General features: G+C 36.2%; 1 protein-coding gene across 1 annotated transcript in view; it reads left to right on the forward strand.

Annotated features, from left to right (window-relative positions):
* Nucleotides 1-5,462, forward strand: part of LOC148945020 (uncharacterized) — an 8,621-nt gene extending 3,159 nt beyond the window's left edge. The window contains exons 2-3 of the mRNA XM_089098925.1: nucleotides 2,075-2,325; nucleotides 5,312-5,462. Coding sequence (XP_088955051.1) covers nucleotides 2,075-2,325; nucleotides 5,312-5,462 — 402 coding nt within the window. The remainder of the gene's footprint in view (nucleotides 1-2,074; nucleotides 2,326-5,311) is intronic.
* The last annotated feature ends 22,370 nt before the right edge of the window (nucleotides 5,463-27,832 follow it).

A 27,832-nucleotide genomic window follows, 5' to 3' on the forward strand; every position in this document is an offset into this window, starting at 1 on the left:
GAATCACATTCCGTCACAGCCAAATAAAAATCAGTGGGCTTATAATCATAACACCCAGTGTCTTCACAACGATGACGTGGAAACCATATTCTTTTGTTGTTCCAACAGTTGAATCTTTGACCCGGGTCCTGCTCCAAGAACAATTTATAACCACGACGATACTAATGTCGTACCTGTAAACTAAAATCACAGTGAGGATTCTTTCCAATCATACCGGAATATTTTCTCTCCCGCTGCTTACATTTATCATAATGACAATTGGGGCATAGGTGACCTCTAGGGTGAGAGTCAAACACCTCTTCAAGACAGGAATTACAACCATTAATTTGTAGAGCATATCCTCTATGCAATTTACACGGGTTGCATAGTCTACACTTTTCATCATACTCCTCAATCATTGTGCAATTCTCACATGATGACCAGCTGCCCTGTGAGTACATGCATAACGGAGATGTAGGGAAAATTTTTCCATGTGTTGAGACTCTCACTGCCACAATGAAACTGAACTAACAAATAAAAAAAATTGTTTGAGGGAGATAGAGAGGAGTAAATCATCCTTGAGAACCATCTATCTTATGAAAAAAAGTCATAAATTTCTAAAAAACTAATGTTTAAAAGCATATCCATAATATCATTTTGCCCTTTCGTGATCAATATATCAATAAATTGTGTAAATGCATTTGGACCACGATGTAGAAGCTTCATACAATAGTCTAATGATGGAGAATCAGTTTTCATTATATCGACAAGTAGTCTAATAGAAAATATATTCCTTTTAATATAAAAATATATAAAAAATTCACATATAATCAAATATTCTTCCATAGTAAATATATTACTAATTATTCGCTCTTTCTCGAAAAACTAAATTTTTTTTTTTTTTTAGTCCTATATCTCTCATAACCTAATAACTAATAATCATAATTTCTTTTTTCGACAAGAGGAAAAATACGCTTTTATAAAAAATAAAGAAAAAAAATACCATTGATTTAGACACATTCTTATTAAAAATAATCATAAGAGTAATAAGCACTGATACATTTTGTTCTCATCAATATATTTCGATATAATATCTAATGCTGATCGACTTTTATATATAATTGGAAATTTTCATTTCCCAGCAATAAATTACTGGTCATCCTGTTTAAATTCGCTTATTGATATCATTTATCTAGCATACATAGTTTCCCATTCAAGATATAGTGTGCAACCAGCAGTTATTTCCAGAGCTACATTAGGTACTCGTATATCGTTGCTGCTGCTGCTGTCGGTTCCATCATTAATCTCCAATAGTGTAAATGCACCACTAATTTTTTTTCTCCACTAATATACTCGCAAATAAAAAACTATTCTCCTTGAATTCAATTCTCTTACTAATATGAGTTGTAAAGAAAACTATTCCTTTTATTCGAATCCTCATCACCAATCAAGTTATACTCACTCCTCTTTGAAAAGGTGTAATGACCTGTACAAATATTCACCCATAGGACCGGTAGCCTACTATATCTACCAGAAAAACCTGTTTGGTACAGGGGCGCCCTCAAAATAGTACCTAGGACTATACTATCTCTCTCTCTCTCGCTCTCTCTCGCTCCTTATCTCTCTCGCTCCTTATCTCTCTCGCTCCTTATCTCTCTCGCTCCTTATCTCTCTCTCTCTCTCTCTCTCTCTATCTCTCTCTCTCTCTTTCTCTGTCTTTCTCTGTCTCTCTCTCTCTCTATCTCTCTCTATCTCTCTATCTTATATCTCTCTCTCCTTATCTCTCTCTCTCTCTCTCTCTCTCTCTCTCTCTCTCTCTCTCTCTCTCTCTCTCTCTCTCTCTCTCTCTCTCTCTCTCTCTCTCTCTCTCTCTCTCTCTCTCTCTCTCTCTCTCTCTCTCTCTCTCTCTCTCTCTCTTTCTCTCTCTCTCTCTCTCTCTCTCTCCCGTATAGTTTTGTTTTATAGTTGGCTCTGTTCAAGACCTTGCAAAAGCAAATATCTACCAACGAAACCATACTGGTCTACCAAACTAAACACCTTGGAAGAGATTGAAAGCAATCTTAGTGATTCGGATGAAGATGCTGACTTGTTTCAGCAGTCTGAAGAGATAGAGCTGGATCTACAGGAACACACCGACACAGAGAACAATGCTGTGACGCTGGCTCTGTTTGGTATGCCGTCAGCTAATGTTCCCAATTTCAGATGTACCAAATGCTGGGAAGACTCGCCAGCCACTTCCCCAAACCAGACCGATACAGACCCTTGCCTTGCTGCACCTTCAACTTCATCGGCGTCTCGTTCAGCATCTCCAACAGCGTCTCGTTCAGCAGATCAACCGAAAAAAATGTAAGAACTAACAAAGAAGGCAAAAGTGGTTGAACCCCAAAGACCTTGAAATAAAATTGTCGCACAACTCACCAGTTATACTCATACAGTCTTAAGGTTAATTTAAAGGATATAGGGCATTAATCAATTCCTATGAATTTTTTTCTCACTTTCCTGAGCAATGAGTTTCTCCAGCTTCTGGTCTTTCAGTCCAATATTTATTCTCTTCAGAAGGGCAGTAATGTCCACGTAAATGAACAATATATATAAGGTATTTTTTGGGATAAATCTGTTAATAGGGTACCGCAACTTCCAATTATGAGACCTAGTTTTCACTTTTGTATCGTCAAGTGTTGAGAAACAGACTCGAAGAGATTCTAAAAACATGTATGTCAGAGACAATCGTACAATTACAGCTGGCGATAAAGATAGGCTTTTCAAGCTGCGAACAATGATTGACCTGCGAAATTTCCGCCTCAAACAGTTAGTGAAGCCTGGAGCGTACCTGAGAATCGACGAGTGCATGGATTTCGCTTTTCAAGAGTCATATTTCTTCTTTGAATCTAAGTTCTCAATCAGAGGATTCCAGACACATTAAAAAAGTCAGCGCACCCGGCATCCCACAGGACGCAGAATCTTGAATCATTCAAGAGAAAAAAAAACCGCATCGGTTATGCCTGACCCGTTTTGCATTAAAAAAAATCGAATATGTAAGAACTCAAGATAATTCGCTTGTTTTTACATAATAAATGCTTATTAGCCACAAGGTAGCACCACGAGCGACACAAGCGGCACATCTTTGATCCCATTTGCAATATGCTTGTTGTTGATTTTTTTTTTTCCTTGGGCTGGTGGTAACCCTAAGCTAAAGCTATCCAGTTTTTAATCAAGCTGATCAATCTAAGAGAAACAAACAAAAGACAGTGGACAAAGCGTATTTTCCTGTTCAATGTTATATCAGCATTAGCTGAAATCTCTTTCTTTTAAGCTAGCCTACAGCAGATTGATGGTTGATGTTCCCTTCGTTTTCAATGATTCTTGCACAGAAATGGAGTATATAGGCTTGGATTGTCCAACCACATGGTAATTTAGGCCAAGGGCATTGTGATATCGGAAATACCAGGGCCGAAAAAGGGGCGTTTGGAACGATTGGGCCCAATCGGGCCCCGTGTCGCCATCAAAATGAACAACTGATTTTTGAAATTGTTAAGTGCTCTTAACAATTACAGTAAGCATTGCTTCTAGAGAGATCATTTTTCAAAACCAATAAAAAAAACTATGTCATATCAACAATAAATCAGGATTGACTGAATATTTTAGCAATCATGTTGACTGAAAGGGAAGACACAAGGAAAACAGATTTTAAAACCGTTTTAGAAGTATTTGCAGAACAAAAATTTAGAAATATGTAAATTCATTTGCCTTTAGATAATGTAAATTTCAATAGGTATTTTCAGCAGTTTCATAATATCTAGGGGACACAAACGTAAATTAACGTTAGAACAAAAAAGAACAAAAGAGGACAAAACCGTCAGCTGAAAATGAACAAACTGGACCATCAAATGAGTCTAGATCAAGAAAACAACCTGAGAAATGTAAAAGTACGACGGGTGATAATGAACAACCTAGAGTCCTAGACCATCAAAAGTGAGAAGACCAATCCAAGCAACTAAGGTAAAAGACATTGAAAAAATTTCTGAAGCAACGATAAACGAAAATAAAGATAAAAAACAAATGTAGTTAAAATATTAGCGAAACCGACAATTAGAACAAGTCAAAAAAGAAATTGAATAATAAAGAAGTTTGAAGTTGAAGTATAAGTGGCAGCCATAATTCTAACCACTAATAAACAAAAGTAAAGAAAAAAAATATGCAGTCATAAGACATGCGACAGTGACGACTTTAACAAATCAAAATGAAAACCGGAAACAGAAAAATATGTGGTTTAAAGATTTATGACCACAATTATAAAGACATATGCAGTTAAAACATAACCAGCAGCGACAAGTACAAAGCAACAGCAGGAATCAGAACTTGTCAAAAAAAAAAGTGAAAAGCAAGAAATTTCAGTATTGGCAGATATTCTGAAAAAATTATAAAGGGTATCAAAAATGGCAGTGAGGAACAAGGAACTGGGTTCTCTTTGGACAGCGAGAATAAGAACAAATAAAAAATGAAAGCGAAAAATAAAAAAAGGTATTTGCTCGCATAATAGTACACACTCAAGAACAAACTCATTTGATCTCTCCGTGTTAAGAGACAGTTATCTTATGCTCAATGGATAACAAGAGACGAATGATAGAGTGTTTTAGAATTAGACAGTTTGAGCTATATATTTGCACATTAAGGGGTTGGGGTGGGGATAAAGTATTTGGACAGCATGAAGTTAGAAAACAATTCTTACTTCATAACACGCAGAATATTTGTAGCTAACACAAATTGCATGCAGACCCGCTATACTTTACCCCCTCCTTCTAATGTGCAGAAATGTAGCCCAAATTTGTTTATAAAGTATTATATTTCTATTATATTTTGGTATATTTCATTAGAACTGACCCAACTCCACTTCTCGAGTGTGTATCAGTATGTACACAAGTAACGAAAAAAAAATATTATGTTACAACAACAGCACCGTAACAATCTTCGATGCCAAGGAATTGTGGCATAAAACCCAGTAAAAAACTACAAAGATGCCGTAAACTACGTAAGTGCTGTTTACAAGTCATTGGGACCTTTCAACTCTGTATGAATTCACTGTGGAGTCATCCACTATCTTACAGGAAAAGTAGCCAGCAAAGATGATTTATTTGGGGGCTGCTGCCTGCTTGGTCGAATTGCGTTCCTGCTTCAACAATTTCCAAATTAATGTGTTTGTTTGGCCTGTTATAGGACATCACTTGCTCTCTAAAGAGTTCCACAAACAGACATGAAACTGGATTTCATGTTTTGCTTTAGCTTCATTCAACGTAAGTGATTATTGCACCAAAAATAGTCGTAATGTTTTCAGCTTCAAAATAGCTGGACAAATATATCACAAAACCAATTTAGCTGCATACCCATCACAGACCCCTGAAGGTGATTTTGAACGATATTCAAATGGCCAAATGTACATTTTAGATCCCAATGGAGATGTTAAAGAACATTTTTCATATATTTAAATTATTAGAACAGTCGTAACCCAACAGGTCTCGAGAAAGAAATATTATGAGACACAAACAGCTACGTTATACGTACATATGTGAGACACATAGCATATATGTTTGTGAGACACAAACAGCTGTATATATATATACACATAAATATATATACATATATATATATATATATATATATATATATATATATATATATATATATATATATATATATATATATATATATATATATATATATATATATATATATATATATATATATATATATATATATATATATATATATATATATATATATATATATATATATATATATATATATATATATATATATATATATATATATATATATATATATATATATATATATATATATATATATATATATATATATATATATATATATATATATATATATATATATATATATATATATATTTATCGATTTATATGCTGGATTTGAATTTTGCTTAAAAACTTAATGTATAGAGGGGGTTCCGCAAAAAAAGCTCCAATCGAGCCCCACACCTAGTCGATCCGGTTTTGGAAAAGACTGCATACTTGGGACGGGCATAACGGACACGAGCGTCATCTAGCAAAAAGCACAACACTGCTCTATGCTTCTTTTTTTTTTTTTTGTTCGATGAAACAAAAAAAACTGTCGGTACCATAGGCAAACTAGAAAAAAATCCTAAGCCCAAAAATGATCGGTACTATGGTAAAAACTGATCGGTTATCCCATGATACTAATTAGTTTTGAGGGCTTCTCCTTGCGTCTGAAAGGGGTATAAGCTCAAATAATGTAACTTATACTACAGCAACAACTGATAGAGCTAAAGCAAGGTTGCCACCGCATTGGATTTATCCATGGAAACATGGATTTTTTCAACCCCTGTCATGATATTGGAAATGCCATGGATTACTGTGGATTTATTTTTGAAAAATAGGGATTTCTGTTTAAATCATCAATTTTTGTTTTGAAATCAAGAGTTTGACTTTTCCCTCCGGTATAAAATTACAGTCAATCTGAAACAACAAGGATTATTCTTGTGCGATCGGAAATGGTTTCAAATGGCTCACAGATCGCTTCGCCAGCACACTGAAGATGCGTGGGGAATTCAAAAGCTTCAGTATCTGATTTCTTTCTGCCATGCATAAGAAAAAAGCAAGAAATTTGTCCTTATTCTTGTCCCCACTAAGGTAAATTAGAAATCTTCATCCTCTGTACAGGAGACCTGTGCTGGTTTAGCGTTCTCGTCAGGGTTCTTTGCAGAAGAGACACTGAGAAAATCAAAGACAGCTTAAGAGATTAAGAAAAAACTCTCATTACACGTTTACAAAAGTGTTCCACAAATCCGTCGCACTTTAGTTTTATAAAGTCCTAGGGTATGTAAAAATCTAACATAACTATTGATAAAAACTCATTCAAAATAAGATGAAAATAAGATATAACAAGGAAATATTATTCCTTGATACTTGCTGTATATTCTAAATTAAGAACTCCATAATTTTTTTTTAGTTTCTTATATAGCCTAGGGCTATGTGAAACCATTAGACGAGGCTGAAGAAAAATTGTCATCTACTTGAACAAAACCATAAAAATCAACATAAATATAGCAATCTGAAACTGTCTCTCTTTTTGTTCTAGAAAACCTCCATCTAAAGAGCAACTAGTATTAGCCTTTACCACTCATTTGTTTCAAATTTGACGTCCTTAGGTTGAATGACAACAATTTAATCCTAGGATTGAAAAACCTTATCTTGAAGGAACCGCAGGATCGACACATTCCTTTAATCATCTTCAATAGTTTTGTTTTAGTTAGTGCAGGTGTGATTTATTGTTATTTGAAAGTTCATGAATAAACCATTTTTGGTGTATTTTGGAATTGGAATACTAACTGCACTCGTTTTCATCGTTTAGATTTTTCTGCCGTCTACTGTTTAGTGACTACTGAAAGTTCGTTCTTCGTAATTTAGCTCAAAATCTCTGAAAAACCGAGCATAAAAATGGCTTATTGTGCTTGAAGGAATTCCGAGCGGATTTTAAACAACAAAATTAAACTGTGCTCCGAACTCAATTTATTGGTCAGTGAAATTGGGAGATTAACGAAAAAAGAACCGAACAACTTATAAGGAAAAAAAAGAGTTAAATTTCGTTTAGGTCTCCAAAGTGACAAAACACTTTTGATAATGAGAAGTGCTTTAGTCAATCAGCAGTGAGAAGGTAGAGAAGAACCCTTTTTTATGGTTTAATGCTTAACCTTGGTTCATTCAGATACGGTGCCAAAAAAGCACGTGCATTTTGGTTCTCAAGAGTCCTGTTTTTTCCTGTTTAAATTTGAGTTCGCAATCAGACAACGCCGGAGGCGCTAAAAAATTCCGCACACCCGGCATCCCACAGAACGCAGAATTTTACCTCATTCAGGAAAAATAAATTACCGCATCGGTTATGCACGACCTATTTTCCGCTAGAAGTGGAGTAGATAGGATTGGATTGTCTAACCACATGGTAATTTAGGCCTAGAGTACTGTGATATCGGGAAGACTCTATACTTGGACCGGGCATAACGGACATCAGTGCTACCTGATAAATAGTCATCTCAAAGACTAGCGAGATTGGGCTAGAAAGCACTACGCTACAACACTTTGAAATTTAAAATCGCCATAATGTTGAAGTTGAGGTACAGGTTATAGTAGAATTCTATGAATTGCGTAGGGACACATAAGGTTCGAAGTGACCACTTAATTTCGCTTCTCTGTTTATGATTTTCTTATATAATAGAATTATTGGCTCATAAGAGTTCTTTCCACCATTTTAGATAAAATAGGCCTATACTGAGTTGTTTCAGTGACAATTTCTTGTTCCATAGCTGGCAATTTTCTAGTTGGCCATATAATCTAGCTAAGAGGAAAGTAAAACGCCATTTGATGCCTCTTTTTATGATCTTTCTTAATCCAAGAGTTGTTTCTGAGGCTAGCCTAGTTGCATCTTGAGCCCTCAAAGGGGCCCTAACCAAGCATTTACCCATAAAATAACTATTCAATAAATTTTTTGCAGTTCATATTATTGACTTACAAATAAAGTAAACATAGCCTACCGCTTGCTGCCTTTTTTTATGCTGTTTCCAAATACAATAATCATTTTTGTCAGAAATACATTTGGTAAAGTTCTACCAAATCATATTATTGAGTTAGGAATAAGTGAATACACCATTCAATGCCTTTTTTATGCTGATTACGAATATAATAATCATTTCTATCAGAAATGAATTTCAACCCCCACTATAGCCTATATGCCAATTCAGGGTTAGGTTGTAGAAATATATAGGTTACCCTGAATTGGCTTATATAGGGGGGGCTGAAATTCATTTCCAATAGAAATGATTACTATATTTGTAATCAGCATAAAAAAAAGGCATCAAGTGGTATATTCACTTTATGCTAAGTCAATAATATGATTTGGTAGAACTTTACCATGCATTTTACCCCCACCCCTATATATACCAATTCAGGGTATATATTTGAACATTAGGGGAGTGGGGGTAAAGTGTAAACTTACCTCTCATTTACATCAGAAACTAAATTTACCCCCCCCCTCCCCTACCATAATATGCAAATATATAGCCTAGGCTACCCTGAATTGGTATATATAGGGGTGTGGGTAACAGTCATTTCCAACAAAAGTGATTATTATATTTTGGAAAGAGTATAAAAAAGGCATTGAGTGCTATGTTTAGCCTACCTTATTTGTAGGCCTAAGTCAATAATATGAACTGCAAAAAAATTACCAACTATACAAACCTCATTAATTAGACAACTCAAATATCAGCTGTTTTCCTACCATTTCAAGTTTTTTGAATGCTGTTGACAGAAGTAGCACTGAACTTTGTTATTTAAAACTTTGCCATCAATAATTAAGGGCATAGCCTATTCCAATTCAGGGTATATATTTGCACATTAGGGGGGTGGGTGGGTAAATTTCATGGTAAATTTGCAGTGGACCATATAATTTAGCTAGGATGAAAGTGAAAACATCATTTGATGCTTTTTTATGCTCTTTCTTAATTCACATAAAATACCTTTAGGGGCTCAAGATGCAATTAGCCAGTGTTTGGTCTAGTACTCCAAAAATGTCCTTAAGTATGAGTACCAAGTACTCAACCAAAGTTATACTTAAGTATCAGTACTAAGTACTTGAAGTAAATTGTACTTAAATACTTAGTACAGAAATGCATGGCTTGATGGATTTTTTTTTTGCATGGTAAAGAATATGGTTAGGTTGTCAGGAGAGGAACTGACATTAGTTGTTCCTTTATTTCCAGTGGAGAAGTGAATAGGAAGAGTATTCTAGTACCACCAGGGCTGTATCCAGGGGGCAGGGCTACTAGGTTTGAACCCCCCTCCTTCCAAAAAATAAAGAATAAAAATGCTTCTCTGATTTACAAATTTGTCAAAAAAATGCCCTAATCTTACTCAAGGCTGTTAGAAATAGCTCATGGGAGGGTATTTTCTTGGTACCCCCTAACAAATTTTTTTGGTAGAAACCCTCCCGAACGAAAATCGTGGATACAGCCCTGAGTACCACCCCCAACAACTCAGCTTGAACCATATTAGAACTTTCAGAGCAAACAACAATACAAAAAATTGGCTTCTCATTCATTATAATAATATAAACTGTCTAAAAATTATAAAAACTATACCAGTATAGAATTTCATAGCAGCTTCATTAGGTGAACGTGACGGGTGACGTAACACGCATGGCATATCCAATTGTTATGTCAAATAGGCTTTTTTACCTTTTTCAGAATTTTTTTTCTTATGTTGCCTGTCTGAATACTGCATTAAGCATTGTTCACATTGGTGTGATAAGAGGAATAAGGAAAGCAAAGCTCAGATCTATTTTCTTGCATGTATTACCAATCAGAATGCTTAATTGGTGGTGTCAACACACCAAGAAAGATCTGCAAGTCCAAATGAACAAAAAATTAGCTTTACTAGGCTGTTTTATTATATCTTATCTGGATGTAGTGAGTAGCATTGCTTATCACACCAATGTGAACAATGCATTACATTTGCTTAAAAAAAACGAAATAAAGTGCAGTCTTCATTGACAGATTCTGGCACCAAATTCAAGAATCTAGACCAATGAAGAATGGCCATTTTTGACAGATCCATCAACAGATGACTGGTCTTCATGGGTCCAAATTCCAGAATCTGTCAATGAATACTGAACTTAAACCACGAAAACTTTGCCTAAACAATTGACATAGCACTTTAATCAGTAGCACAGTTTAATATCCCACTACTTCAAAAAAAGATGTCTGAAAAAAAGTCCTTATTTTAATGAGGAGTCATAAAAAAAAGTTCTTATTCTAATGAGGAGTCATAACATCTTTGTTTACTTTTAGTAGAAAAAGCTTCTCAAATTTAGCATCTTCTAAGCAGTTTCTTTTTTGCAGTCAATACATCTCCTGCAGCAGAAAATAGGTGTTCAACAGGTGAAGATGATGGGAGAGGTTATTAAATTTTTTTTAAACAGTTTTCCAACTTTTGGATAGTCTTTCAGAGAATTTAAAGTCCTCCTCCTGTCTTAAGGAAATTTTGATGATTCAGCTTTGAGACTAGAGTCTATATTCCCTTCTTGATTGCTGACAGTATCATCATCTTCCATAAACAAAAATAAATCATTAGTGTCATTTGTACCTGACTTCTCAGCACCTTCAGCCAGCTCATCACTGGAGACAAGCATGGCCACTTTTTCATTAAGTTCACTATGTCTATTATTTTCTTTTGCCCTTGCAAGGCCAGAGTCAACCATTGTAATTTGAAACTTGGCTGAGAGTAAGTAGCTATGCCTAGTTCACTGAAGGCTTTCTCTTGCAATTCCACTGGGAAAACATGCTTGAGAATATGGGTATTCTGAAGTCTTTCTGGTGTAGTCTCCAAACCATAAAGTACTTGCAATTACAGCACCAAGATTTGTTTTGCCATGCAAAACATCTAAGGCTTGGCACAATGGATCTGTAATAAGCATATACTCCTTAAGCAAATCCCTCTCCACCAGCTTTAACTTTGGAAGCTTCAGTTCATCACAGGCACTGGGTAACTTTTCTGCATCAGATATGTGTACAACACACTTTACTGCATCATGGAGAGAGTTCCAGCATGTAGCATTTGATACAACTAGGTGCCTTCCAGTGATTTCCAAAAACTTGTAAGCAGCTTTTGTCCTATGATTTGTTGCATTCCATATGCTTTGGCATTTGGACATGGCGGATTGATAAAGTCTTTGATATGAAACAAAAAAATACTTGCTCACTATATTTTTGTGCAACCAGATTCAGTGTATGACTGCAGCATCTCAAATGCTCTGGGAGATAAACATTTTCACTGTTGATATCATCTATGCTGTTGTTGAGAATATGACCAACAGATTCTATAGCAACAGTGTCTTCATCACAGTCAAACCCATTATCAAAATCTACCAAAACACTAAAAACTGGCAGTTAATTCTCTTTTTCTGTCACTGATGGAGCAGCATACTCCCTGAAAGCTTTAACAAGATTGCTGCAATTAGCCATGACTGTTTTGAAGTTTTTTGTCTGGCATAAGCTAGCCTTTATTGATTGAGTTTGGATGGGAAGCAGAAGCAGAAAAATCATGGGTTCCATTTAAATGTCTGCAGGCAATTGCAGCTGACTTCCTTACATAATCCGAGTCAAGCCAATAGGCTATAACACCTATGTAGCTTTTGTAATTTGTGCTCCAAATGTCAGCAGTGGTGCAAAGTTTCACAAAATAGTTCAGTCAGGGATCTTTTTTTGCTATATAGTTTGATTCAACACGCACATATAGCTATTTTTGTGGCATTACAGTTGCATATGGGGCCAATCCTTGAACCAGTTTTCTCAACTGTGGTTAAAGTGCAAGTAGACTCAACTACATAGTTGACTATCAAATCATCGACTTTGCTTTTACTCAGTTTCACCAGTCTCTTTTCAAAAAATTATCCACTTAGGGTTCTTGCTCTTTTATAATTTAGCAGCTTTTCAGAGCTACTTGTACTTGGAAGAGAACATGGATCTTGCAGTGCCCCCTCTTCCATGATTTTTTCATTTCCTACATCATCCATAAGGAGTCTTTTACTTTCAGAAGACTATTATTCTGCTTCCTCTTTGTATTTGACAAATGCCTGATGCGAGCAAGGGTGGACACGCTACAAAAAAAAAACATTTTTTAAAAACAAAACATAGAAGACATGGCAGATACATTGGAATAGCACAGGTTTATTTTGGGATTTAAAAAATATGAAGATTAGAGGATATAAGATAGTAGGGTGAACCAGGGTAATTCCGGACAGTGGGTAATTCCGGACACTCCCCTTTATCTTGCTAGCCCCTTGTTAAATTTCTTTTGAAAAAATCACAGAGGTAGTGCCAAGACTCTAGTTTATGACTCACTATAACTGATTGACAACAGCTAGCACGTGGGGGAGACAGTCAGTCTTGAACTGGAGTCGGTCGGAGAAACTTTGATGAAAAAGTACGTATGGTGTCAGTTTTTTTGCATTTGTTGGTGAACAGTGAAACTTACGGATTTTGTTGTTTTACCATTCAAAAGGGTTTTAATTAGGGCATTATTTTGATTTTTTGCAGATTTTTATCTCTAACGGTTTAGTCGTAGGTTAGGTGTCCGGAATTACCCATTTTCTGACCCCAAACAGGGTAATTCCGGACAGATGGTGAGGCATAATTCCGGACACAGAGGGGTATTTTCGGACATGGGAAAACGTGATGCAATCAATTCCTTTTCATTGAATTTTGACCTCTGCCTCCTGGAACTGTGTTCTATTAGAGATTCTCGAGTTTCTAGCAATGTTCCCTTTTCCCAGTTCCCTTTTCTGAAACCAAAAGCGTGTCGGAGATACTGTACACTGACACCGATGATGACATTTCACTTGAAGAGACGTGTGTTCTTGATGACCTCGATCAGCCTGACCCTAGCAAGAAAAAGATCGAAACGAAGCTTGACCATTATTATGCTGTATATTACGACGACTCACCTTATTTTGGCAGAATTATGGAATTTGTTGATGAAGGGGTCGTTAGGATGAAGCTCCCAAAGCTCGACTCAGCAGCGACGTACGAGTTTAACTGGCCCAAGAACGATGATATCACAGACGTCGCAGAAGAGTTTATCTTGGGAGGGCCCCTCACTCTGAAAGGCACTGGACTCTTCACTATAAGCGAGCATCGCGAAATGGTGAAACGCCACAAGGAAAGGAAAAAAAGCTATGGAAAAAAGCAGTGATCACCTAGTTCCTCTGTGTTTTGCTTTTAAACTTGGCTTTTATCAGTATTTGAAGTCGTCGTTGTTATTATTTTTACCTTATTTTTAATATACGAATTTCAAGGAAGTTAGCAGATGGATTCTGTAGTTACAGGAGATGAGGGCCCAGGCCTTCAGGTCCCCCAGTCCTTCAGAAGACTATTTAAATGCTGGCTCGTGGTGGTATAATCACTTTATTATCAAATTATTGTGAGAATCCATGGTTTGACACATTGGAAAAACGAGATTTGATTTTCAGAAAAAACAAAATCACGACTGCAAAGCTGAATAACTCCGCTAGTTCGGAAGATACGCGCATGAAATTTGGAAGAAACATAGATTCTGGGGTGCTTATACCACCAACCAAAGCTAAGATTTTTTACTCCTTCAGGTACAAAGATATTGACCTCGTCCGGAATTACCCATTTATTGGTGGCGAATTCCAGACACCGTGGGAAAATTTCAAATCAGGTCACCAACCCCCCTTATAGTTCGAATTTCGGAAGTTTCTAGCTCTTGTATGAAAGCTAACAGTCTGTACTTTCATACGAATCTAATTTTATGACGAGATTTTAAGTCTGCTGGCAGGAGGAATTTTTGAATACAAAAAAAAGGTCAAAGTGTCCGGAATTACCCTGGTTCACCCTAATGAAAAAAAAAATGGACCAAGCATGATTGTATACCATACGGTCTGCTCAAACAATTAAATATATGATGGTGGTAGCTCATCTACAGCCTCTTGCTCATATACCTATTTTCATCAAGCTATTGAAAAATTTGACTCGGTTTTTTATTATCGTGATTTAGGTGCCTGGTAACCATAATTTTGAATTTGGTGCCTTAGGCCTAAGAGTAAAGATAATTTCTTAAATTTAAGGCCTAAGAGCAGTGGCATGATTACAGAAGAATCCTGGGGGGGGGGGGCAAACCTCTAAAACTTTTGCTACCTTGTAGCAGAAAATTCTGCAAATTCTCAACCTAAAAGTTTATTTTCTCCAATACTTCCAAAATAGATACAGTGGCAGGTTGAGGATTCTGGGAAGGGGGAGGGGCTTGGTTACAATATAAAATTACACTCTTGTCTACAGTACTTACAGTTGTAGCCAAAGGTGTCACTACCCCTTTTCCTTTGGGAGAGGGCTGTAAAAGTGTGAGATAAAATAAAAAACGTGACAACTATATTATATTTAAAGAAATGGTTTAAAGTGGTGAGTTTTCTGTTAAACGGCACGTGAACGGTTTGAAAATGGTATTTTTCTGCTGTAAAGCAGCAGGAACTGTTGAAATATACTATTAAAAAGTGTAATATTCCTTGTATATTCTTGAAGATGGGAATTAGCCGAAAATACTCAAACTAATATAAGTAACTATCTGCTTTGTCCCTGGTGTGATTAAGCCCCAAAGCCATGCTACAGTTCACCTCTTTCTGAATTGTGTCTAACTATCAGCAACTATACTTCTGAAGTTTAAATGCAGTTGTGCATAATTACTAGACAGTTAAGACTGTTCGAATATCATGGTAATTAGATAATATTTGCCAAACAAAAGCCTATTTTCAGAGGTCTTACGTATCTTACAATTCAGAAGACTAAAATTATTCGTTTTCTTCACCATACATTTACCTTCAGATACCAGTGAAAGTTGGTAATGTGTCACTCACGAATGTCTTCTAATTTCTAGACGACTTTAGGAAAGTTCAGGACAAATATGCACTTGATACTTAAGTACCGATAAGTACACAAAAAGTGTATTTAAGTATCTATTTACAAAATAGATACAGTGGCAGGTCAAGGATTCCAGGAAGGGGGAGGGGCTTGGTTACAATATAAAATTACATTCTTGTCTAAAGTACTTACAGTTGTAGCCAAAGGTGTCACTACCCCCTTTCCTTTGGGAGATAGCTGTAAAAGTGTGAGATAAAATCAAAACGTGACGACTATATTATATTTAAAGAAAGGGTTTAAAGTGGTGACTTCTGTTAAACAGCAAGTGAATGGTTTGAAAATGGTATTTTACTGCTGCAAAGCAGTGGAAACTGTTGAAATATATTATTAAAAAGTGTAATATTCCTTGTATATTCCTTTTAAACAATTATTTTCGAGATGGTAGAACTTAAAGATATACATTGTACAGCAAGGGAAAGGGGACAACTGCGTCCCTCTCCCACAGAAATTTTCGTGGCTGCCTGAGAGAAGAAAGAGAAGACCCTACATATTGATATGAATCCTAACCTAAAGTGTGTCTGGCAACATAATTGGCAGCTAACTGCAGGAATTTATTTATTCTCTTCTTGAAGATGGCATTTAGCTGAAAATACTCAAGATAATATAAGTAACTATCTGCTTTGTCCCTAGTGTGATTGAGGTCCAAAGCCACGCTACAGTTTACTTAAAGTACTCTTCAAAAAATGTCTTTAAGTATGTATTAATTAACAAAACTTTTTCCACAAAATAAGTTTTTCAAAGAAAAGTAAAGAACTCCATTCAACTAAAAATGAGCAAAAATAAAATCAAATAATCTACAAAGCATGAAACTACCACAAATCAGCATCAAAAATAAATGAAACCCAAAACGAACAGAAATTACAATAAATAACCAAGTCAAACTCAAAATGAGAAGAAATTAACATAAGTTGGGTGCAAAACCCCTATGTCTTCCCAAGGCCAGAACAAAATTTGCACTTTACTGAAAAAAATATAAATGTTTTTACCAACAGATTCTTGCAGTGAAAATGCACATTCATTTGTAATTTTCAGTAAAGTGCAAATTTTGTTCTGCCCTTGGGAAGGCATTGGGGTTTTGCATCAAACTTATGTTAATTTCTACTTGTTTTGAGTTTGACTTGGTTATTTATTTTAATTTCTGTTTGTTTTGGGTTTCATTTATTAATCAATGCTGATTTGTGGTGGTTTCACGCTTCATAGATTATTTAATTTTATTTTTGCTCATTTTGAAGTTTAATGGAGTTCTTTACTTTTCTTTGAAAAACGTATTTTGTGGAAAAAGTTTTTTTAATTAATTTCTGTTCGTTTTATATTGACATAGTTTTTTCAGGGAAAAAGAAAATAATACTTTAAATCTTTTCGTTTTTTAAGACTTTATAGTTTGACCTGTTATTTGTATGCTGGAGAAACATTTTCAGTAATTTTTAACAACATACACCCTTTTAAAAATATGGACACAAATAGTAGTGTTTAATTTTGTTTCATACCTACACTAGTTGACCTAAAATAGAAAACTTGATACCATTTGCAAAAAATCTGCTTACTTTCTTTGATAGCTTGGATACACTTCTGCTATTTTCACTTGGTTAAATTTTAAGAGCAGAAGTAGCCCAGAAAGTTTGAACATAATACCCTCAGTCATTCTTGGGATACTGCTGAGATGCCTTATTGGGAATTAGCATTAACACTGTACATTTTAATTTAATCTTAAGGCAACATTTAGTTTTTAAACATAAAGGCAAATGGGAGGGTGGGCGTGGGAGGGGGATTATTTGCACTCCAAGCACTTTTGACTATTAAAAAGGACATCAGCCCTTTCTATTATCAATCGAATGAGCCCTTTTCGAAGTTCCTACGACAACTCCTTCAATACGAAGTGCCCTGGTCTAAACAACGAAAAAAATCATACATTATACCCACATCGATCTTTACTATAAAAATTTCAAGCCTTCCAATCACTTTCGACTATTAAAAAGGGCCCTAGGCCTTTCGATTTCAAATCAAATGAGCCTTTTTTGAGTTTCTATGATAATGCTTTCTATAAACACCTTATATGCCCCCCAGAGCATAAATTACAACCCTTACCCTAAGGGCTGTGATGGTGGTTGTCATCCTCTAAGACATAATTTCCAGAACATTCAACTACGTTGAACAAAATAGCTATCTCAAAATTATGATTGGATGTGTTTGGGAAAATGGTGGGCGTGAGAGGGGCGTTAGTTGCCTTCCAATCACCTTTGACTGTTAAAAAGGGCACTAGACCTCTCAATTTCCATTTGAATCAGCCCCTTTGAAGTTTTTACGACAACTATCTATAAAAAACTTTATATATCTCCTATGCATAACTTACAACCTTTACCCTGGGGGCTCTATGTAGTTTGCCGTCCTTAGTTACATCATTTCCTGAGTATTCTTCGCTATTGGGCGAACTGGTTAACCCTAGAATTTGAGAGAAGATTGTCGGAGAAATGGTGAGCTTGAAAGGGGGGTTAGCTACTCCCTACTGAATTTAGACTATTAAAAATGGCAATTTTAATTTCCAAACAAATGAGCCCTTTTTGAAATTTTTACAACAACTTTCTATATAAACCTTATATGCCCCAGGGCATAACATACAACCCTTGTACTGAGGGCTCTGAGGGGGTTGTCTTCCTAAAAGACCTAGTTTCCAGAACTTTCGACTATGTTGAACCAAATGGATATCTCAAAATGTTGAATGGATATGTTTGGGGAAATGGTCGGCGTAAGAGGGGGGGTTAGTTGCCCTTCATTCCCTTTCGACTATTAAAAGAGTACTAGCCCTTTCAATTTTCAATCGAATGAGCCCTTTTTGATGTTTTTACAACATTGCTTTCTATAAAAACCTTACATGCTCCCAGGGCATAACTTACAACCCTTGCCCTGAGGGCTGTCGGGGGGGGATGGGTTGTCATCCTAAAAGACCTAATTTCCAGAACTTTCGACTATGTTGAACAAAATAGATCTCAAAATTTTGATTGGATGTGTTTGGAGAAATGGTGGGCCTGAGAGGGGGGGTTAGTTGCCCTTCATTCAATTTCGACTATTAAAAGGGTACTAGCCCTTTTAATTTTCAATCGAATGAGCCCCTTTTCAAGTTTCTACGACAAAGATTTCAATATAAGCCGTATATGCCCCCAGGGCATAACTTATAACCCTTGCCCTGAAGACTTTGGGGGGACTGTCCTGCTCAAAGGTATAATTTCATGAACTGTAAACTGCTTGGAACAAAATGGCTATCTCAAAATTTTGATTGGATATGTTTGGGGAAATGGTGGGCGTGGAAAGGGTTTTAGTTGCCTTCCAATCACTTTCGACTATTAAAAACGGCACTAGCCGTTTTAATTTTCAATCAAATGAGCCCTTTTTGAAGTTTCTATGACAACGCATTCAACAAAAACCTTATATGCCCCCAGGGCATTACTTACAACCCTTGCCCTGAGGGCTGTGGGGGAGTGTCCTCCTCAAAAACATAATTTCTATCTGGAAATCAACGACAATGAACAAAATAGCTATTTAAAAATTTTGATTGGATGTGTTTGGGGAAAAGGTGAGTGAGAGAGGGGGGTTAGTTGCCCTCAAGTCACTTTCGACTATTAAAACGGGCACTAGACCTTTGAATTTCCAATCCAATGAGCCCTTTTTCAAGTTTTTGTGACAAAGATTTCAATAAAAACTTATCTGCCCCCAGGGCATAACTTATAACCTTTGCCCTGAAGACTGTGGGGGAGTGTCCTGCTCAAAGGTATAATTTCCTGAACTTTAAACTGCATGGAGCAAAATGGCTATCTCAAAATTTTGATTGGATGTGTTTGGGGAAATGGTGAGAATGGAAGGGGTGTTAGTTGCCTTTCAATTACTTTTGACTATTGAAAAGTGCACTAGCCATTTCAATTTCTAATCAAATGAGCCTTTTTTTGAAGTTTCTATGACTACGCCTTCTATAAAAACCTTAAATGCCCCCAGGTTATAACTTACAACCCTTGCCCTGAGGGCTGTGAGGGGGTTGTCATCCTAAAAGACCTAATTTACATAACTTAAAACTACGTTGAATAAAATGGCTATCTCAAAATTTTTATTGGATGTGTTTGGGGAAAAGGTGGGCGTGAGAGGGGGGTTAGTTGCCCTCCACACTCAATCATTTAATCACTTACAACCCTTGCTCTGAAGGTTGTGGGGGAGTGTCCTCCTCAAAAACATAATTTCTATCTGGAAATCAAATATGCTGAACAAAATGGCTATCTAAAAATTTTGATTGGATGTGTTTTGGGAAATGGTGGGCGTGGATGGGGTATTAGTTGCCTTCCAATCAATTTCCACTAGGCATAACTTAAAACCCTCGCCCCGAGGGTTGTGGGGTTGTCCTCCTCAAAAACATATTTTCTATCTGGAAATCAATTATGCTGAAAAAATGGCTATCTCAAAATTTTGATTTGATGCGTTTGGGGGAATGATGGGCGTGGGGGGGGGGCAAGTTGCCCTCCCATCACTTTCGACAATTAACAAGGCATTAGCCCTTTTAATTTCCAATCGGATGAGCCTTTTTTGAATTTTCTACGACAACGCCTTCTATAAAAACCTTATATGTCCCGAGGGCATTATTCACAACCCTTGCCCTGAAGGCTGTGGGGGAGTGTTCTCCTCAAAAACATAATTTCTATCTGGAAATCAACTACGCTGAACAAATAAGCAATCTTAAAATTTTGTTTGAATGTGGTTTGGGAAATGGCAGGCGTGGAAGGGGTGCTAGTTTCCTTCCAATCCCTTTCGATTATTAAAAAGGGCACAAGCCACTCCAATTTCCAATTGAATGAGCCCTTTTCGAAGTTTCTATGACAACTTCTTTGATACGAAGTGCCCTACTCTAAAGGAAAAAAATAAATAAATGATACATTGTGCCAACAATGTTCTTATATGCCCCCAGGGCATAACTTAAAACCCTTGCCCCAAGGGTTGTGGGGGGAGTTTCCTCCTCAAAAATATATTTCCTATGCAGAAATCATCTACGCTGAACAAAAGGGCTGTATCAACATGTTTAGGGGAGGTTTTGGAGGGATTGATGGGCGTGGGGGGGGGCTAGTTGCCCTAAAGACATTTTCGACTAATGAAAATGGCAATAGTCCTTTGATTTTCCAGTCGAATGAGCCTTTTTTGAAGTTTTTACGACAACGCTTTCTATAAAAATCTTATATGCCCCGGGGGCATAACTTACAAACCTTGCCCAGAAGGCTCTGGGGGAGTATCCTCCTCAAAAACATAATTTCTATCTGGAAATCAACTTTGCTGAACAAAATGGCTATCCCAAAATTTTGACTGGATGTGTATTGGGAAATGGTGGGCGTGGAAGGGGTGTTGTTGCACTAATAAAAAGGGCACTAGCCACTCCAATTTCCAATCAAATAAGCCCTTTTCTATGTTTCTACGACAACTCCTTTGATACAAAGTGCCCAGGTATGGAGAGAAAAAAAATAATGCATTGTGCCCACATTGTTCATTACTTAGGCAGCGCTATCGCGCTGCCTATGATTTAAGTACTAATCCAACAATGCAATTAGCCCAAGAAGCAATTATTGAATTATATGGCCAACTAACCTAGAAATTTACCCCATAGCCTTTCTTGTGACATGTCATATGTATGACAACTGTAAACATAAATGAAGTACACTGGATTGCTTTGCAGTGAGATGTTAAGGTAGCCTAATAGCAAACTTATTAAATCAGCAAAGTTTTGTTTACAGCCAGGAACCACAGAATCTGTGCCTAGAGCACCAATGTTAGCATCTTCTTCTCCATGGTGCTTGGTGTTATAACCAGGTAATCTAGCTCTCCCCAGAGTATCTGGAACATGGATGAAAGTGACATAACTGCTACACTAAAGCCCAACAAGGTTGTTACTGAAATAGGAGTCCATGAAGTTGGAGAGGTGATGTCCTGAAGAAATTCTTGTAAAGTAGTTTAGTTAGGTGAATAAAACTTCAAGGAATGAATCAAGGGCCAAAAATGCAACCTGGTAGGGTATTGCCAAGCTTGGTTGATGTTTCAACCGTTTTCTTATTTCTAGGGTTTAGATGATTATATTCTTAATCTTTACAAAAAGAAACCTTAATTTGGAGTAAAAAAAAAATATGGCAGCTGAATTTTTTACCAGCAACTGCTGGTTTTACATCCCTTTGAAGTAATATGTCCTATAGTCTTATCTCTTTATTGTTGTCTTATTCCTTTTTGTTGTCTTATCCATTTTTGTTGAGATTGAGCAAGTTGTGACTTGCTTGTTTTTTTCTAGTTTTTGTTTTATCAAACACCATAGTGTTTCAAGCATTAAAACTATCAATAGGCCAATCATTACAGTAATCTTGCAAGCTTTCCAAGTAAGATCAGAGTTGTGGTGAAAGCTCACAAAATTTTTCAGGCCCTTTTATAGATTTTGAATATTACCTTAAATCACACTTGCCAGCAATAAGGACAAGTTCTGTGAACACCACTCACTGATGATGATAACTCAACTCATTAGATGCATCCCATATTGTGAGCCATGGTTTCTTGCACGAATCTTTGTCAACTGCAGACTTGAAGGCTTCAACATTGGGTAACATAACTGAATTCTGACTAAGGGAGTTCCATATGCTGACTACATGGTTAGAAAAGAATTTGTTTTAGAACCTAGTGTTAGCATATTTTCAATAAAGCTTCAAGGGGAGGCCTCTATTACTTGGTGAACTGACTATCTGGAACAGACTGGGGATCACACTCTGGTCACATACTAACTTGTATGTCATTATTACTTCTCCTTGCTTATGTCTAGATGGGAGAGATGGTAGTTTGAGCTTATGTAATCAGGTAGGATATGTAAGATGTTGAAATCTCTTTATGCATTTAGATCTTAATGCTTGCAGATCTTTTTCATCGTGGCTACTTATGAGTAGCTGTTCTGAACCATTGCTGGATTCCATAAAATACCGGCACAGAGGGTTATTTGCTCCAAAATGAATGCCTCTGCAATTCTGGATATTAATTTTAAGCTGCTGGGATTTTGCCCACTTTGACATTGCATCAAGATCAGCCTGGATGGCTATGGCATTTTGACGGTCATGGACAGGACCAAATTATTTTGGAATCATCTGTATACAAATAAATTTTATTCTTTATGATTGAAGGTGCATCATTGATGAAAATATTAAAGAAAGTTGGACCCAAAACTATTCCTTGGGGTACTCCACTTTTTACATCTGCTGATTCTGAGAAGAAGATTGATATATTGTCTCCAAATACCCTTACCACATGATTTCTATTGGTAAGAAATTGCATTATACAGTTGACAGCATGATCCTGAAAGTGTCGTTGTTCCAAATTAATAAAAGCCAATATTTTTCAGTTTTGTTAGATGTTAAAAACAAAGTACGCCATTCTTGAACCTTCATAGCCTCCTTTTCTGGAAAAAGAAACAGGAATAATCATCCTGTTCCTAAGAGTTTTCACTGCTGAAGTAGTGGAATCACTTACAAAATATGTTCCAGGGTCCTACTAACAAACAACTGCACCTTAATGTAATGTTTAAGAGTTTAGGGAGATAAAAGTGGTTGTTTTGCAATTCAAAATACATAAAAGCTAAATCTAAAAACTATTATTCTTGTAATTTTGGGGATACAACCAATTTTAGGACAAAAGTTGTTCTCTCATTCATTGCAGGCATGTTAAAAAAATATTACTGTAATCGTGAAGGTTGTTATGGGATGGCCATAGTTTTCTCTGAGGCTCTGTCTCCTCTTAATTGAACTATATTGTCTTTGAAAATGTTTTGCTTCAATGGTTTCTAACTGGCTAAACTAAAAGAAATTACAAAGACAATATAATATCAACAAATAAGGTTAAAAAGTTTGCTAAAATCTTTTACAGGATGCTAGATTAGTATCAGAAAAAAAGTTCAAATGCAAATATTATTAAATGTCTTAATCTGAATTCAAATTTTCAAGCTCAATTTCTCTAGATTATTTTTCTCAGGTTTTCTCACCTATTTTCTTGGTCTTTTCCAAAAGTTTTTATTGAAAGCTTGTACATTTTCTAAAGACTTTTTGCATGTTTTCCTATTTGTTACACAGGAGTATCCAAGATTGTTAACAGTAGATAGAAATGATCACAACAACTTTTTGACAAAAAACAACTTCATTAGCTGTGTCTCCTTTTGATATAAAATTGCAAACAAAAATTTGTACCCACAAAGAAACATGCTCAGAAGTCCCTTACAGAAAAACTAAAATTTGTGTCTATAACTGTTAAACCCAAGGCAATCTCCCTCTCCCCTACAAAAAAATTACATATGTGACTAACTAATTTTGTTAGATTTCCAGAAGTTTTTTCCTGAAAAATTCCAGGAGACCTGTGCTGATAACCTCCAAGCTTGAACAGCACTCTTTCTTAGGGCCTAAGTTTGACAACACAGTTTTGCTGGAATACCTTTGGGCAGGAATTTGTCCTCTTTTCCTGCTCCCACTCTGGAGTTTTTAAATGAAATTGAGTATCATTGTAAAAAAAAATGAAAATCATTTTCAAAACCACGAAACAAAATGCTTTTATTTAACTGTCGTAATTGTTCACTTGTCTTATATTGTTAAGAGAGATGGAAAAGTCAATCAACACTAAATTCAATAAATGTAAAAGTAAACCAGCAAACTTTGACATGATGGAACTAAAACCACACAAAACTCAACCCCATACTCTTGTTAGGAGAGATAAAAAAGCTTCCATTAAATCATTAAATTAAGTTGACATGATGATACTAAAGCTCCACAAAGCTCAATCCCATGCTCTTGTTTGGAGATTCCAAAAATTTGCATCATTAAATCCAACAAAAGTAAAAGTAAACCTGCAAACTTCAACCCAACAAAATTGAAACTGCACAAAACTACCCACACAAAATACAACCATAAAAATCTCAACTTTTGAAAGTTGTTTTGCACAAAACTTGTTCCATCAAGATTCAACTCATGTAAATCTAAACCCAATGATGCTTAACCAATATAAAAGAAACAACCAACAGAATAGGAGAGCTTAAGAAAGAGGAAGAAAGACATTGAGAGTTGGAGAAAAAAAAAACTACAGGAGCTTGAAAAGAATGGTTAACAGACAGATTGTCATAATAAATGCAAAATTCTGCAGAACCTGATTCAGGAGGCTTATGAAGGACTCCATAAAGGTATTAAGAATGAAGACCTCACTGAAATAGGCCGATCCAGGGTTAAGCTGGAGGCTGCCTAAAAAAAATTGAAGAAGAGCCTCCAAGGACATTAACCAGTAACTAGAAACAGCTAACAGAAGAGTCTTGAGAACGTGGAAGAGGAGAAGTTGCCAGTTGGAGATAAAATTAAACTACAAGGGCTTGAAAAGAATATTCTTGGTAAAAAAAGAAGGAAGCTCATAATCCATAAACCTTTCCCTAAATAAAGAATTCCTTGGAGTAGGTCCATACCAGGCTCTGCTAGAGGTTCCTTAAAACAAACGGAACTTGAAGAGAAGCCTCACAAGGCCTAGAAAACAGGAGCTTTGCCAGAGAATCTTAAGAAGAAAAAGTTCTAACTCATGAACATAGGTATCAGATTTAGAAAACAATTAGTGAAAGACATACGTATATATTAAGTACTGGGCCCTAGTATGTCTGTGCAGCAGGCTTGTATGTATTGACTCTTATTGTCACTTGTTCTCTAACCACAGACAATGTGAGCCTCTTCTTGATGTCAGGGCATCCCTATAGGTTCAATACAACCACCATGGGAAAAACATGAATTCTTCCTTAAAGTTATGATGTATTTACCTTAAAAACCTTCAATTGCACTTGCCAGCAGTAAGATGATCCTGTAGTTGCTGGTCAGTGAAGAGAGTGGGTTTTTACTTGTCAACTGATTATTTGAATGACTCAATACTGGCAGAAGAGACTGTTTCCTGGTCTAACAAGTTAAATAGACTCACCACCCAATTAGAAAAGAACTTGCTACATAAACCTGAGTTGGCATGCTTCTTGAGGTTTTTGATAATGTCCTCTTGATCTTGAAGAGACATATGGTTGAAAGATATTTGGAATAAGTTTTTTTTTATGTTTGAGCAGCTTGAATGTCATAATTGAATGCCCTCTTTCTGCAGAAAGAGAGGGCTTGAATGCCCTCTCTTTCTGCAATAAGCCAGTGAGGGTAAGTTCAATTTTTCAAGCCAGGGGGTGTAGGAAATGTCTTAGAAACCTTTCATGCATTTAGTTGTTTGCCTCTCACCTGATTCTAGAATTTCTTGGTCTGATTTATTAATTGGGTTGGCAATGGACACACCAAACTCTAGCTTAGGCCAAATTGAACCTTTAAAAAGCTTTGTACAACTGAAGGGGAATGACTACTAAAAGTTTTCTTAAATATGCGAAGAGTCTGACTAGCCTTTGGAGCAACAGTCTGGGCATGCAAACTAAACTTTAGCTCTTCATGAACTAATAAACCCAGATTAGGTTTGGCTTGACTATTGGCAATAGTTTGCCTTGTTTTTTCCATTGTTTCAAATCAATACTGGTGTCTTGAGTTTTTTTTATTATCAAAGTTAGAAACCTTGCACATGACATCAAACTTCAGCTTTCAAGTTCTTGCCCAGCAAGTAAATGAGTTAAGTCAGCTTGAATGCTTTTTATTTTTTCTGAACTTTCAACTGAGCCAATTTATGTTTGAATTGTCTGGATAAAGGCTTATCTTATTTTTGGTGTTAGAAGGTGTGTCATTAACAAAAATATTAAAAAAGTTGGGCCCAGGACTGCGCCTTGAGGTACTCTACTTCTCACTTTCACAACGTCAGAGAGAAATGATTGCCCATTTCCCCCAACATTTTAACTGCTTGTTTTCTACTAATAAGGAAAAGCATCACCCAGTCAATAGTTTCTGTATTAATACCAATAGCTTGGCATCATGTCAACTGAGAAACCCTTGTCTATAAGCTCATTGACATATTCATATGCATCAGTAAGGTTGGTCTCAACTGATCTAGGAGAACAGAAACCATGCTGGCACTGGAACAACAGCTTACCTTGAGTCAGATGTTGAAGTACGGTACAGTTGACTATGCTTTCATGTATTTTTCTTAAAGCAAAGGTAATACTGATTGGTCAGTAGTTAACTGCCACGTCTCTGTTTCCACCTTTGTCCACTGGGGTAATATATGCTAACTTCCATTCCTCAGGTATACACTTTAAATTTAGAGACTTATGGAAAAGCTGGGTAAAAGGAAGAAACAGTTCAGCATATGCTTCTATTAGAAGTACAGGGTGAATGCCATCTGGTCCAACTGATTTACTTGGATTCAGGTTTTTAAAATGGGTTTCAAGGTCAACGCTATTGATAGTAATAAGTGACATTACACTTTTGATTTCATACTTGGGGGGGGATCTGGGAGTAGAGCACTGTCAACTGAGGCAAAAATAGAAGATAGAGGCAAACTGATCACTAAGGAAATTTGCCAGTGCTGGGGATCATCAATTATATAACAGCTTGGTAACTGAATGCCTTCCAGGCTTTTTATCTGAGCCGTAATTCCAAAATCTTATAGGATTTGATTTAGCTGGTGCAGCTAATACCTCCTCATACTGCTCAGAAATCTTTCTAGAGATATTTCTCACTTGGCTGCATGCTTGTTTGTATCTTTGGTAATGATCAGCACTATTGACATTCTGTGAATGCGACCTCCAATCTTGCATAAAAAAAACCATTCAGATAGGTCAAGCTTTAATTTTTGTTCTTGGGATATTCTCGCATAAAAAACGTTCTAGATAGGTCAGAAGTCTGAGAAAATTCGTTACGAGCCTTAATTTTGGTTTTTGCAATTGATGTCATGTACTATGTTAGTACATCGTATATGCATTTCTTATGCCATCATATAAGTATTTTCTTAAATGATGTCACGCATAGCACAAATAAGATTGTTGAGTTTCCAACGCATTAATTTTATATAACATGATGACTGTTGGAAGGCCCAAAAAACGAAAATTTGTAGTTACAGTTACTATAAATGCTGATTCCTTGGAATCAGCATCTGAACTATCAAACGTGACAAGATGTGAAAATCAACAACATGGACCATCAATTGCAACAACACCTGATACGGGCAGCTAAAGCAAAGACCAGTGCTAAATTGTTTGAAGTAATCAAAATCCAAAATCATGTCAAAAATGAAAATGAAGAACAATGATACGGGTGGTTTGAAGATATGCAGAAACGACTATTAGAACGTGTCAAAAATTAAATGAAGAGCAAAGAAACACGCGGTTGGAAGACATGTGACACTGAG

This window comes from Artemia sp. Qi Xiang Cuo, chromosome 13, assembly GCF_049724085.1.
Source record: "Artemia sp. Qi Xiang Cuo chromosome 13, ASM4972408v1, whole genome shotgun sequence".
Classification (NCBI taxonomy): Eukaryota; Metazoa; Arthropoda; class Branchiopoda; order Anostraca; family Artemiidae; genus Artemia; species Artemia sp. Qi Xiang Cuo.